Source organism: Amblyraja radiata, chromosome 1 (genome assembly GCF_010909765.2).
Source record: "Amblyraja radiata isolate CabotCenter1 chromosome 1, sAmbRad1.1.pri, whole genome shotgun sequence".
Classification (NCBI taxonomy): Eukaryota; Metazoa; Chordata; class Chondrichthyes; order Rajiformes; family Rajidae; genus Amblyraja; species Amblyraja radiata.
This window is the reverse complement of record NC_045956.1, coordinates 172,877,895-172,890,757: the sequence shown is the minus strand read 5'-3', so window position 1 is coordinate 172,890,757 and position 12,863 is coordinate 172,877,895. Positions and strand designations below refer to the sequence as shown.

Here is a 12,863-nt window from a genome sequence, read left to right as displayed (position 1 = left end):
TTTTCACGTGTACCGAGGTACAGTGGAAAGATTTTGTTGCTTGCTATTCAGTCAGTGGAGAGACAATATATGATTACAATCGAGCCGGCCACTTTGTACAGATACATTATAAAGGGAATAACATGAATAATGTTTAGGGCGAGATAAAGCCAGTAAAGTCCATCCAAAGATAGTCCGAGGGTCTCTAATGTGGTGGACAGTGGTTCAAGACTGCTCTCGAGTTGTGGTAGGATGGTTCAGTTGCCATGGGATGTTTAATTAAGTGGAAAGTACTTTTTTTAATGCAAGTTGAATGCCAATTTGATGGCAGTAGGCTAGTTGTACAATGTATGACAAAAACTCGATATCTTAATGATCTTAGGTATAGATTATGTTCTCATGGCTCATTTGCCTTTTACTGTACCTGAGACAGCCAGGAAGTCATCAACAGAAGTGATGTCATCAACAGCCTCAGTCAGAACTCGTACTTGCTTCTCCCATTGGTCTTTGAAGACATCCATGTTGTCCTGGGCAACTTTACTCTGAGGCCTGGCAGCCAAGGTGAGCACTGCATTAATTACCTTAAAGGAAACAAAATACATTCAGTCATTCGGCAGGATAAATCATAGAACCGTACAAATCCACAAAACCGTACGACTCACTGTGTCCCGATAACATAGTTAGCCGGAAAAGTTCCATCTTTTCTGGCGGCACGGTGCTGCAGCGGTAGAGTTGCTACCTTACAGCACCAGAGACCCGGGTTCCAGCCTGACTGCGGATGCTGTCTGTGTGGAGTTTGTGCGTTCTCCCCGTGACCTGCGTGGGTTTTCTCTGGGATCTTCGGTTTCTTCCCACACTCCAAAGACATACAGTTTTGCAGGTTAATTGGCTTGGTATCATTGTAAATTGTCCCTAGTGTGTGTGGGATTGTGTTAGTGTGCAGTGATCGCTGTTTGGCATGGACTCGGTGGGCTGAAGGGCCTGTTTTCGCGCTGTATCTCTCAACTAAACTAAACTTTTTATTTGTAGGTCTTTCTTAAGGCTCCTAACTGCAGGACTCAGGGACCAAGGGAATATTCCCGTTGTCTTTAATTATAGACAAACACACCGTGACTGAACAGGAAATGCAACGCCCATGTATAATACAAAACCTCGCATTGCCTATTAATGAAACAATTCTGATCATTATGCAGAACACTCAAAATTATTCCAGGTTATTTTATCCTCTTGTGGACTGGTTTATCTTTAATTGTGTTCTGTTTCATTTCCTGTTGTATTTATTATTCAGCATCTGTATATTAACTAACATCCCAACGAGTCCAAGCACATAACTTCAGCTGCACATGTTGGTTCTTCTAAAAGGAGGAGAACATTTTGGACATTTCAGCTGATCTCAAGTGATCAATAGACTTGGATTAGCTGGGTTTGACAGCCATTACATGGAATGAATGATGGTCCAGGCTTCAGCTCTGTGGTGCTGTAATGCAGGTTTAGCACTGCTACAAACCTCCCCAGAACAAATATAATGTAGCACCGTTCAGTGAGCAGTGAAAATACACGTTAAAACTGCTCATAGAACTGTCTCAGCATTGTGGACATGGACCAAAATGTGATGATTTTCAACTGAATAGTTCAATTTAATTTATTTAGTTTAGTGTCACATGTACCGAGGTATACTGAAAAGCTTTTGTTGCGTTTAGGATACTGAGTTGGATGATCAGCCATGATCATATTGAATGGCAGTGCAGGCTCGAAGGGCCGAATGGCCTACTCTTGCACCTATTTTCTATGTTTCTATGTTTCTATGTGCTAACCAGTCATCGTAAACACATTATATAATTGCAATCGAGCCATTACAGTGTATAGATACATGATAAGGGAATAATGTTTATTGCAAGGTAAAGCCAGTAAAGATCGATCAAAGAATGAGTGTTTAAGAAAGAACTGCAGATGCTGGAAAAATCGAAGGTAGACAAAAATGCTCGAGAAACTCAGCAGGTGAGGCAGCATCAATGGAGCAAAGGAATAGGCAACGTTTCAGGTCAAGACTAAGGGACTAAGGGAAAAAAGTTGTTCGGCACGGACTTGTAGGGCCGAGATGGCCTGTTTCCGTGCTGTAATTGTTATATGGTTATATGGTTATAAGACCCTTCTTCAGATAGTCTGAGGGTCACCAATGTGGAAGATAGTAGTTCAGGACTACTCTCTCGTTGTGGTAGGATCATTCAGTTGCCTGATAACAGCAGTTATCACTGTGGTAATCAATGAACACTCCTTTTTTTGCGAGAATATATTTTGGCTTGACAATAATGTCCACATATGTCTCTTAAGGCAATGGAATAGAACATAGAACAGTATAGCATGAGAATAGGCCCTTCGGCCCATAGTGTCTGCGGCAAACATAATCCCAAGATCATCACTTATCCACCTGCACATAATCCATATCCCTCCATTCTCTGCGTATCACTATGCCTATCCAAATATCTCTTAGATGCCACTATCATATCCGCCTCAAACACCACCCCCGGCAGCGAGTTCCACACACGCATCATTCGCTGCATAGAAAACTTGCTCTGCACATCTCCTTTAAACTTAGCCCCTCTCACCTGCAAGTTATGCCCTCTAGTACATGGGAAAAGGTTCTGACTGTCTACCCTATCAATATCTCTCATAATTTTAGATACTTCTATCGAGTCTTCCTGCAACCTCCAGTGTTTCAGGGAATACAGTCCAAGTCAGTCCAACCTCTCTCCCTGTAGCCAATACACCCTAATCCAGGCATTATTCTGGTAATCCTCCTCTGTACCCTTTCCATTGCCTTTGTATTCTTCCTGTAGTGGGGCAATCAGACTTAATATTCCAAATTAAGTCTACAAAAGTCCTATAAAACTGCATCATGATTTCCTGACTCTTATACTAAATACACTGAGCTATAAAAGCAAACATTCCTTATGTCTTCTTTACCAATTTATCTACTTGTGTTGCCCGCTAAATTACTCCAGCACCTTGTGTCTTTCTTTGTAGACTAACATCTGCAATTCTTTGTCAATCCAATGATGCGTAGAATCTCTTGCCCTGAGTAGGTGAATCGCGGATCAGAGGATCAGAGGACATAGGTTTAAAGTGAAGGGGAAAAGATCTAATAGGAATCTGAGAGGTAACTTTCATTATCTGACTAGAACAGCTCAAGAACGAGCCGTTCGTCCCACAATGTGTGTGCCGGCATGATGCCAAGTTAAACTGATCTCATCTGCCTGTACATCTGCCTGCTCCTAGGGTAAAGCCATGGTGACAGTGGGAATAGCAAACTCCAAAAAGACAGTGCAATTTGTCAGATTTCAACTCTAGTCACTGGAGCGCTGAGGCAGTGGCAGTAGCTGCAGTGCCGCCATCATAATGGGCGCCACGGGGTGGCGCAGCGGTAGAGTTGCTGCCTTACGGCGCTTGCAGTGACAGAGACCCAGGTTCGATCCGGACTATGGGTGCTGTCTGTACAGAGTTTGTATGTTCTACCCATGGCCTCGTGGGTTTTCGCCGAGATCTTCGGTTTCCTCCCACACTCCAAAGACGTGCAGGCTTGTAGGTTAATTGGCTTGGGTTTATATACTTGGTATTAGTGTAAATTGTAAAAGTGTAAATAATTCAATTAATTGTGTGAGAAGGAGCATTATAAATTTTCATGGACGGACAAAGGAAAAATGAGTTTGAAGCAGAATGAGGAATAAGGAGGTTATGTACAGGGTGTGCTGGTATTAGTCAGAGTTTATAGGAAAAGATGTAGGAGGCTCCCTATAAACTGATCAAGATGAAGCTGACAAAAATTATTCTGAAGGAAGCACAGATAAGGTGGTAGCGTAGCGGGTAAAGCCACTGCCTCATAGTGGCACAGACCTGGGTTCAATGCTTATCTCGGGTACTGTCTGTGTAGAGTTTGCACCACGTGGTTTTCTTCCGAGTGCTCTGGTTTCCTCCCACGTCCGAAAGACGTGCAGGTTGATAGGTTAATTGGTCACTGAGAAATTTCCCCGAGTGTGTAGAAAGTGGCGGAATCTGGGGGGTGTTGATGACGATATGTAGGTAATGGACAATAGACAATAGGTGCAGGAGTAGGCCATTCGGCCCTTCGAGCCGGCACTGTCATTCAATGTGATCATGGCTGATCATCCTCAATCAGTACCCCGTTCCTGCCTTCTCCCGTTATCCCCTGACTCCGCTATCTTTAAGAGCCCTATCTAGCTCTCTCTTGAAAGCATCCAGAGAACCTGCCTCTACCGCCCTCTGAGGCAGAGAATTCCACAGACTCACCACTCTCTGTGAGAAAAAGCGTTTCCTCATCTCCGTTCTAAATGGCTTACTCATTATTCTTAAACTGTGGCCCCTAGTTCTGGACTCCCCCAACATCAGGAACATGTTTCCTGCCTCTAGCGTGTTCAAGCCCTTAACAATCTTATGATTCAATGAGATGCCCTCTCATCCTTCTAAATTCCAGAGTGTACAAGCCCAGCTGCTCCATTCTCTCAGCATATGACAGTCCCGCCATCCGGGGAATTAACCTTGTAAAGCTACGCTGCACTCCCTCAATAGCAAGAATGTCCTTCCTCAAATTAGGGGACCAAAACTGCACACAATACTCTAGGTGTGGTCTCACTAGGGCTCTGTACAACTGCAGAAGGACCTCTTTGCTCCTATATTCGATTCCTCTTAAAGGCCAACATGCCATTCACTTTCCTCACTGCCTGCTGTACCTGTGGACAAGTATGAATAAAGTGCAGGCAGAGTGGAGTTGGTCTCGGAATCATGTTTGGCACAGACACTGTGGGCTGAAGGGCCTGTATCTATGCTGTACTGTTCTATGTTCTACATGGAGTGAATACAATTGGATTAGATTAGTGTGAGATTATTCTAAATGGGTGGTTGATAATCAACATTGACTCAGTGGGCTGAAGGGCATGTTTGCATGCTGTATTTCCCTGTGACTATTACTATATAAGAAAGGGATGAGATAGGAATAGGGAAAGCTAGGGTTAGAAGTGATCTAAAGAATTGTCAATCCAATGATGCATAGAATCTCTTGCCCAGAGTAGGTGAATCGAGGACCAGAGGACATAGGTTTAAAGTGAAGGGGTAAAGGTCTAATAGGAATCTGAGAGGTAACTTTTTCACACAAAGGGTGCTGGGTGTATGGAATAAGCTGCCAGAGGAGGTAGTTGAGCTAGGGACTATTCCAATATTTAAGAAACAGTTAGACAGGTACATGGATAGGACAGATTTGGAGGGATATGGACCAAACCTGAGCAGTTGGGACTGAGACATGTTGGCTGAGACATGTTGGCCGGTATGGGCAAGTTGGGCCGAATGGCCCGTTTCCACATTATATCACTCTATGACTCTAAAATGCAGGCAAATGGGACTAGCTTTGGTCAACATCTTGGTCAGTATGGATGTGTCGTGCACCTTGGATTTTTTTCCAAAGGTGCACGATCGAATGAATCTCTGAATCCCAGGACTGTGTCACCAGAATAAAAGTTTAATGAATCTCAAAAGCAGAGGGCTGCATTCCCAAATGCCATCCCAAGTACTTTCAGGGGAAAGAAAGACCAGCAAACAAGGAAACCTGCAGCTTTGAGCTCTGGGGAGATTAAGGAACACGCCAAGCTAGCAGGACAAACATCGTGAGGCCTCAGCAGCATTTAATAGCGCTGAGCTGGCAACATGCCCTTCGGGAATATAATTGGCTGGGAGACACAGAAAGCCACAGTATCTTTACTGATGACCAGAAATGAGAAACCATCAAGGAGTCTCACACATACAAATTGCATCTCAGATAATTTATAATTTTTGAACCATTTTGATGTTGTGATCGCTGCTGAGTGAAAAGTGCCCCAGGAAATGTAAATATATCTGTAATAGCAAATCAAAGAATGGCAAACAGCTTTCTTCAGCTTCAGAGAAAAAAAAAATATTTACTGCCACGTACTGTAATTGCAATCTTCAAAGTTCCATTTTGAAGGCTCATTAATACAAAACACTAAATGTAGCAAAACAATTTCCCCTTAATTTAAAAGTTTCTGATGTTGCTTTGATATATAGTAAGTGACCTGTTTTATTGTCCAAAACCAAACAGAAAAGATTTGTCAAGTCTTTAATATCAGGACTGTGATAAATCTCGCAAGTTCAATCACTCTCTGAGTTTATATAATAGGGACAGTGAATACAAAAGATAGGCACAGCAATTCGAGTAATTCAGCGGGTCAGACAGCATCTCTGGAGAAAAATGATAGGTGACGTTTCAGGTCGAGCCCCTTCTGGGGAGTCAGGGGAGAGGGAATCGAGAGATATAGATGGTGATCGAGAGAGATATAGAACAAATGAAGTAAGTAAGTAAGTAAGTTTATTGGCCAAGTATTCACATACAAGGAATTTGCCTTGGTGCTCCGCCCACAAGTAACAACATGACATACAGTGACAGTTACGAATGACTCAGAAAACACTAAACATTAATAATAATAATAAAACATTAATGATAAAACACCATTGATCAAGCATGTGAACCAACAAAATACCAGATCAAAGAGAGGCTACAGATTTTTGGCTGTTGTGTAGAGCAACTACGCGTGGATACAAACTGTTTTTATGTCTGGCTGTGACAGCTTTGACAGTCCGGAGTTGCCTTCCAGAGAGAAGTGATTTAAAGAGTTTGTGGCCAGGGTGAGAAGAGTCAGAGATGATCTTGCCCGCTCGTTCCTGGCCCTTGCAGGGTACAGTTCATCAATGGAGGGAAGGTTGCAGCCAATAATCTTCTCTGCTGATTGGACAATTCACTGCAGCCTCCAGGTGTCGTGCTTGGTGGCTGAGCCAAACCAGACCATGATGGAGAAGGTGAGAACAGACTCTACGATGGCCGTGTAGAATTGGACCATCATTGCCTGTGGCAGATTGTGTTTCCTCAGCTGCTGCAGGAAGTACATCCTCTGTTGTGCCTTTTTGACTGTGGAGTCAATGGTAGCCCCCCACTTAAGGTCCTTGGAGATGATGGTTCCCAGGAACTTAAAAGACTCCACAGATGTGACTGTGGTGTTGTTGATGGTGAGGGGGGTGAGGGGAGGGGGAGCTCTCCTAAATTCTACAATCAATTCTACTGTCTTAAGAGCATTGAGCTCTGGGTTGTTGCTACGGCACCAGGACGCCAGCTGTGACACTTCCTGTCTGTAGGCAGATTCCTCCCCATCCTGGATCAGTCCAATCAGGGTTGTGCCGCCGGCAAACTTGAGAAGTTTTACAGAGGTGTCTGTGGAGGTGCAGTCATTGGTGTAGAGAGAGTAGAGGAGAGGAGAGAGTACGCAGCCTTGCGGTGCTCCTATGCTGAGTGTTTGCGGGTCCGAGATGTGCTTTCCCTGCCTCACATGCTGCTTCCTGTCTGTCAGGAAGTTGGTGATCCACTGACAAAGGGGTTCAGGCACAGTCAACTCAGAAAGTTTGGAGTGTAGTAGCTCTGGCAGAATGGTGTTGAATGCTGAGCTAAAATCAATAAACAGGATCCTCGCATAGGTCCCCTGGCGATCTAGGTGCTGTGGGATGAAGTGCAGGCCCAGGTTGACTGCATCATCCACAGATCTATTGGCCTGATATGCAAACTGCAGAGGGTCCAGCAGGGAGTTTGTGATATTTTTCAGCTTGCCAGCACAAGCCTTTCGAGTGTCTTCATGACTACAGTGCGACAGGCCTGGAGTCATTAAGACAAGTAATCCTTGCCTTTTGGGTACAGGGACAATAGTGGAGACTTTGAAGCAGGCAGGGACAGTACATGTTTGCAGGGACTGGTTAAAAATGTCTCAATAGACCGGTCGGCCAGCTGTTTGGCACAGATCTTAAGAGTAGAGGAAACATTGTCAGGTCCTGGAGATTTACGGCTCTTTTGTCCTCTGAAAAGCCTCGCCACTCCTCTATTTTTATTGTTGATATTGGATAAGTTATGTTGTGCAGCACAGAGGGTGTGGGTGATTGCGTGTGAAGTGGTGATTGGAGGGGGGTGGGTGCAGAAAGTCACAGTCTTTGCAGACTGAGGTCAGGCTGTGAGTGGGTGTGAAGTGTTGGTTGGGGTCGGAAATGGTCCAGTCTCTTCATACTAGAGTCTTGCCTTAAGTAGGTGTGAAGTGGTGAATGGGAAGGAGAGGGTGCAGGGTCCATTCGTTGTAGACTGGGGTCTGGCTGTGTTGGTTGGGGAGGGGGGGAGGGGGTACCAGGGTTACGTTTCCGATTTTCAAACCTGCAGTAAAACTCATTCAGGTCGTTAGTCAGCTGACGATTGTCCAAAGAGCGGGGGGCTTTCCTCTTGTAGCTGGTAATTTCTTGCAAGCGCTTCCAAACTGAAGAAGTGTCACTAGCTGAGAACTTGCTCCTCAACTTCTCAGAGTACCTTTCCTTGGCAGCTCTGATTCCTCTTCTCAGCTTGTACTTGGCCTGCCTGTAGAGGTCTGCAAACCCGCTCCTGTAGGCCTCCTCTTTAGACCGTCGGAGCTGACTGAGTTCTGCAGTGAACCAGGGCTTGTTGTTGTTGAACCATGTCCGGGTCTTAGTTGGAATGCAACTGTCCTTGAAAAAGCTGACATATGATGATCCAGTGTCCGTATACTCATCGAGGCTTGTAGTTGCTTCCCTGAACACATTCCAATCCGTGCAGTCAAAGCAGGATTCTAGGTTCTCAATGCCCTCGCTTGTCCACCTTTTCGTTGTTCTGACCACAGGCTTAGCAGCTTTTAGTTTCTGCCTGTAGGTCGGAATAAGGTGAACTAGACAATGATCAGAGAGACCCAGACCCGCCCGGGGAATAGAGCGATATGCGTTCTTGATTGCCGTATAACAGTGATCGAGTGTTCTCTCCCCTCTGGTGGGGCAGGTAACATGAAGTCTATATTTGGAAGATCACGGCTGAGTTTGCTTTGATAAAGTCCCCCAAAACAATGACCATGGAGTCGGGGAAGTCACTCTCTACCCTCATTACCCGGTCAGCGAGTTGCATTTGTGCCTCACGTACACAGGTTTGGGGGGTAATGTAAACTCCAGCGAGAATAAAGGAGTTAAATTCCCTCGGAGAGTAGAAGGGTTTGCAGTTTATAAAGAGGGATTCTAGGTTGGGAGAGCAGAAATTTGACAGTACCGTGATGCCGCTGCACCAGTCCTGGTTGGTATAGAAGCATATGCCACCATAATATTCCATATTATGAATGAAGGGTTTGCAACAAAAAAAATATGAATACTCTATGTGTAAACTTCCTCCAGTCACACAACACTTCAAGAATAAAAACATAAAATGCTGAAAAATTCAACAGGGCAGGAAGTAACTGTGAACTAAGGAACGTGTCGAAACAAGGAACTGCCGATGTTGTTTTCCAAATAAAAGTTCAAGTTCAAGTTCAAATTAGTTTATTGTCATGTGTCCCTTATAGGACAATGACATTCTTGCTTTGCTTCAGCACAACAGAACACAGTAGGCATTGACTACAAAACAGATTAGTGTGTCCATATACCATTATATAAATATATACACACATGAATAAATAAATTGATAGGATAGGTTCTTTATTGTCATTATAACATGTAAACATGTACAACGAAATTAGAAATGCCAACCAGTCAGTGCACCATTCACACATTATCTAAAAGCTAACGATACGTAAAAGAGAATATCTGAAATAAACAACTAAAATAAATAACATGAAAAAAACAAGCATAAACACACAGCCATACATTCTTCTGTCGATTGCACAATCCCTTTGGTATGTAGCGCACCTGCACTCATTTGGTGGCTATATTAAGTGTAGTTATTGCTGTGGGATATAAACTGTTTTTGAGTCTGTTTGTCCTTGTCCTCATTGATCTGTACCGTCTGCCTGACGGCAACAGTTCAAACAGGGAGTGTCCGGGGTGGGAAATGTCCTTTATAATGTTCTGGGATTTCTTGAGACAGTGGGAACTGTGTAGGTCCTCCAAGGTGAGGAGAGGGCAGCCGACAATCTTCTGGGCGTTGTCAATAGCCCTCTGGAGCGCTTTCCTCTTAGCCGCTGTGCAGCTAGTGTACCACACGCATACACAGTATGTTAGGATGCTCTCTATGGAGCACTGATAAAAGGACAGCAGCAGTCTCTGAGTGATGTTGTTCTTCCTGAGCACCCTCAGGAAGTGCAGTCTCTGCTGGACCTTTTTCAGCAGCGCAGAGGTGTTAGCACGATAAAGTGCTAACAACAAATAATGGGCTATTAACGTTTAGAGTTTTGTCCGAGCCAAGTTTAATAGCCTGATAGCTGTGGGAAAGACACAAAATGCTGAAGTAACTCAGCTGTTCAGGCAGCATCCCTGGGGAACATCGATAGGTGACGTTTTGGGTTAGCACCCTTCTTCAGATTCTGACACAAAATGTCACCTATCCATGTTCTCCTGGGATGCTGCCTGATCCCAGGTCAAAACGTCACCTATCTATGTTCTCCATATGCTGACTGACCAGCTGAATTACTCCAGTACTTTGTGTCTTTTTTAACAATGTTAACATTTTAAGTTGATGGCCTTACTTCAGACCAAGAAAAAAAATTTTCAGTGACTCGCCGGCACCCGTCATAGTCGCAGTAGGTTGCTGAAAATGTTCAACATGTTGAAAATCCAGCAGCGACTAGAAAAATATACGACTCTTTGGGTGACATGTCACGGGGTGACGCCTGTATGGTTGTGAGTAGTCGCCCAAAGAGTCATATCTGCTAGATTTTCAACATGTTGAAAATTTTCGGCAACCTGCTGCGACTGTGACGGGTGCCGGCAAGGAGTGAGGAGAGGTGGCTACTTGTCCACAACATTTCTCTTGGGTAGTTTACACCCCAGCAGTATGAACATTGACTTCTCTAACTTCAGATAGCCCATGCTTTCTCTCTCCATCCTCTCCCCCTTCCCAGTTCTCCCACCAGTCTAACTATCTTACTCTCTCCGCCTACATTCTATCAATGTCCCTCCCCAGACATCAGTCAGAAGAAGGGTCTTGACCCGAAACATCGCCAATTCCTTCTCTCCATAGATGCTGCCTGGCCCACTGAGTTACTCCAGCATTTTGTGACTACTTTCGATGTTACCAGCATCTGCTGTTCTTTCTCAAACAAATAGCCATCAACCCTTGTCTCATTGCTGAAAATGGGACCTGGTGCCTGGCTGCTCCATCATGGATCAATATGTTGCCCACTATCACATGTGTAGCTAGAATATTTTCCATAAGTTCATAAGTGATAGGAGCAGAATTAGGCCATTCAGCCCATCAAGTCTACCCGACCATTCAATCATGGCTGATCTATCGTTCCCTCTTAACCTAATTCTCTTGCCTTCTCTCCATAACCCCAGACACCCGTACTAATCAAGAATCTAACCATCTCTGCCGTAAAAATATCAGTTGACTTGGCCTCCACAGCCTTCTGTGGCAATGAATTCCACAGATTCACCACCCTCTGACTAAAGAAATTTTTCCTCATCTCCTTCCTAAAGGAACATCCTTTAATTCTGAGGCTATGTCTTCTTGTCCTAGACTCTCCCACTAGAGGAACCATTGTCTCCACATCCACTCTATCCAAGCTTTTCACTATTCTGTACATTTCATTGAGGTCCCCCTTCATTCTTCTAAACTCCAGTGAGTACAGGCCCAGTGCCGACATCCTCTCCACATCCACTATATCCATACCTTTCACTATTATATATACACATGCGAGATAAGTCTCAAATACATTTTAAATTGATATTGGGTCTACGTGGAGGATGGAATGGAGTATAAACAAAGTTGGTTCACTAAGCTGGGCCGAAGTCCAGAAATAGGTGTAGTTTGTAAATTACAGAATCAGATTTCCATCTGCCCATTCAGTTTGTGATGACTTGTGTGAATAGCAACTCAATTGAATTTTTGCATTGCCATGGAGGGGAACATCGTTGTGAGGTGATATATTTGTTACATAAGTGGAACCCAATTTTCTTTAATGATGGAGCATCAGAGAAAATATTTTGAATTCAAACTGAACCAAATGTGACTGGAATGAAAAAATCCCATCTTTATTGACACGGAAATTTTAAACTGAAAGCGATTTCTTTAATGTAATTACACATTTTATTATAATTGTTTGGTCACTATCGATGGTTGTGTGATATATGGCCATATAGTTAGTACTTAATGGATTTGAGCAGTTAAAATAATATCATAAACTACAACATAGTCAGATTTAAGTGGATGAATTGCACAGAAACACAAAAGTGTGAAAAGGCACAGATAAATTACCAAATATTTCTATTTGTTTTCTAACTTCCATTTTGAGTTTCCTACTGTTTTTAAGAAGGAACTGCAGAAGCTGGAAAATAGAAGGTAGACAAAAGACAAAAATCTGAGAAACTCAGCGGGTGCAGCAGCATCTATGGAGCGAAGGAAATAGGCAACGTTTCGGGCCAAAACCCATCTTCAGACTGATATAGGGAAGAGGGAAGGCGGGGAGAGCGGATTAGATCGGGTAGATGCACAGTCTTTAGCCCAAAATAAGTGAATCAAGAGGACATCGGTTTATGGTCAGGGGCAAAAGATTTAATAGGAACCTGAGGAATAACTTTTTTCCACACAGGGTGATGGATGTATGGAACATTGCCATGAGGATGTAGCTGAAGCAGGCACTATTGTAACGTCTAAGAAATATTTAGACAGGTACATGGATCGGATCGGTTTAGAGGGATATTATGGTGGAAATTTTTAAGGCAGAGATAGATTCTACATTAGTATGGGTGTAAGAGGTTATGGGAAGAAGGCAGGAAAATGGGGTTAGGAGGAAGAGATAGATATAACCATATAACCATATAACAATTACAGCACGGAAACAGGC

General features: G+C 43.7%; 1 protein-coding gene across 2 annotated transcripts in view; it reads right to left on the bottom strand.

Annotated features, from left to right (window-relative positions):
• Positions 1-12,863, bottom strand: part of ctnna2 (catenin alpha 2) — a 1,182,272-nt gene that overhangs the window by 191,069 nt on the left and 978,340 nt on the right. For both annotated transcript variants that reach the window (XM_033035440.1, XM_033035446.1), the window contains exon 11: positions 404-560. In XM_033035440.1, the coding sequence (XP_032891331.1) occupies positions 404-560 (157 nt within the window). The remainder of the gene's footprint in view (positions 1-403; positions 561-12,863) is intronic.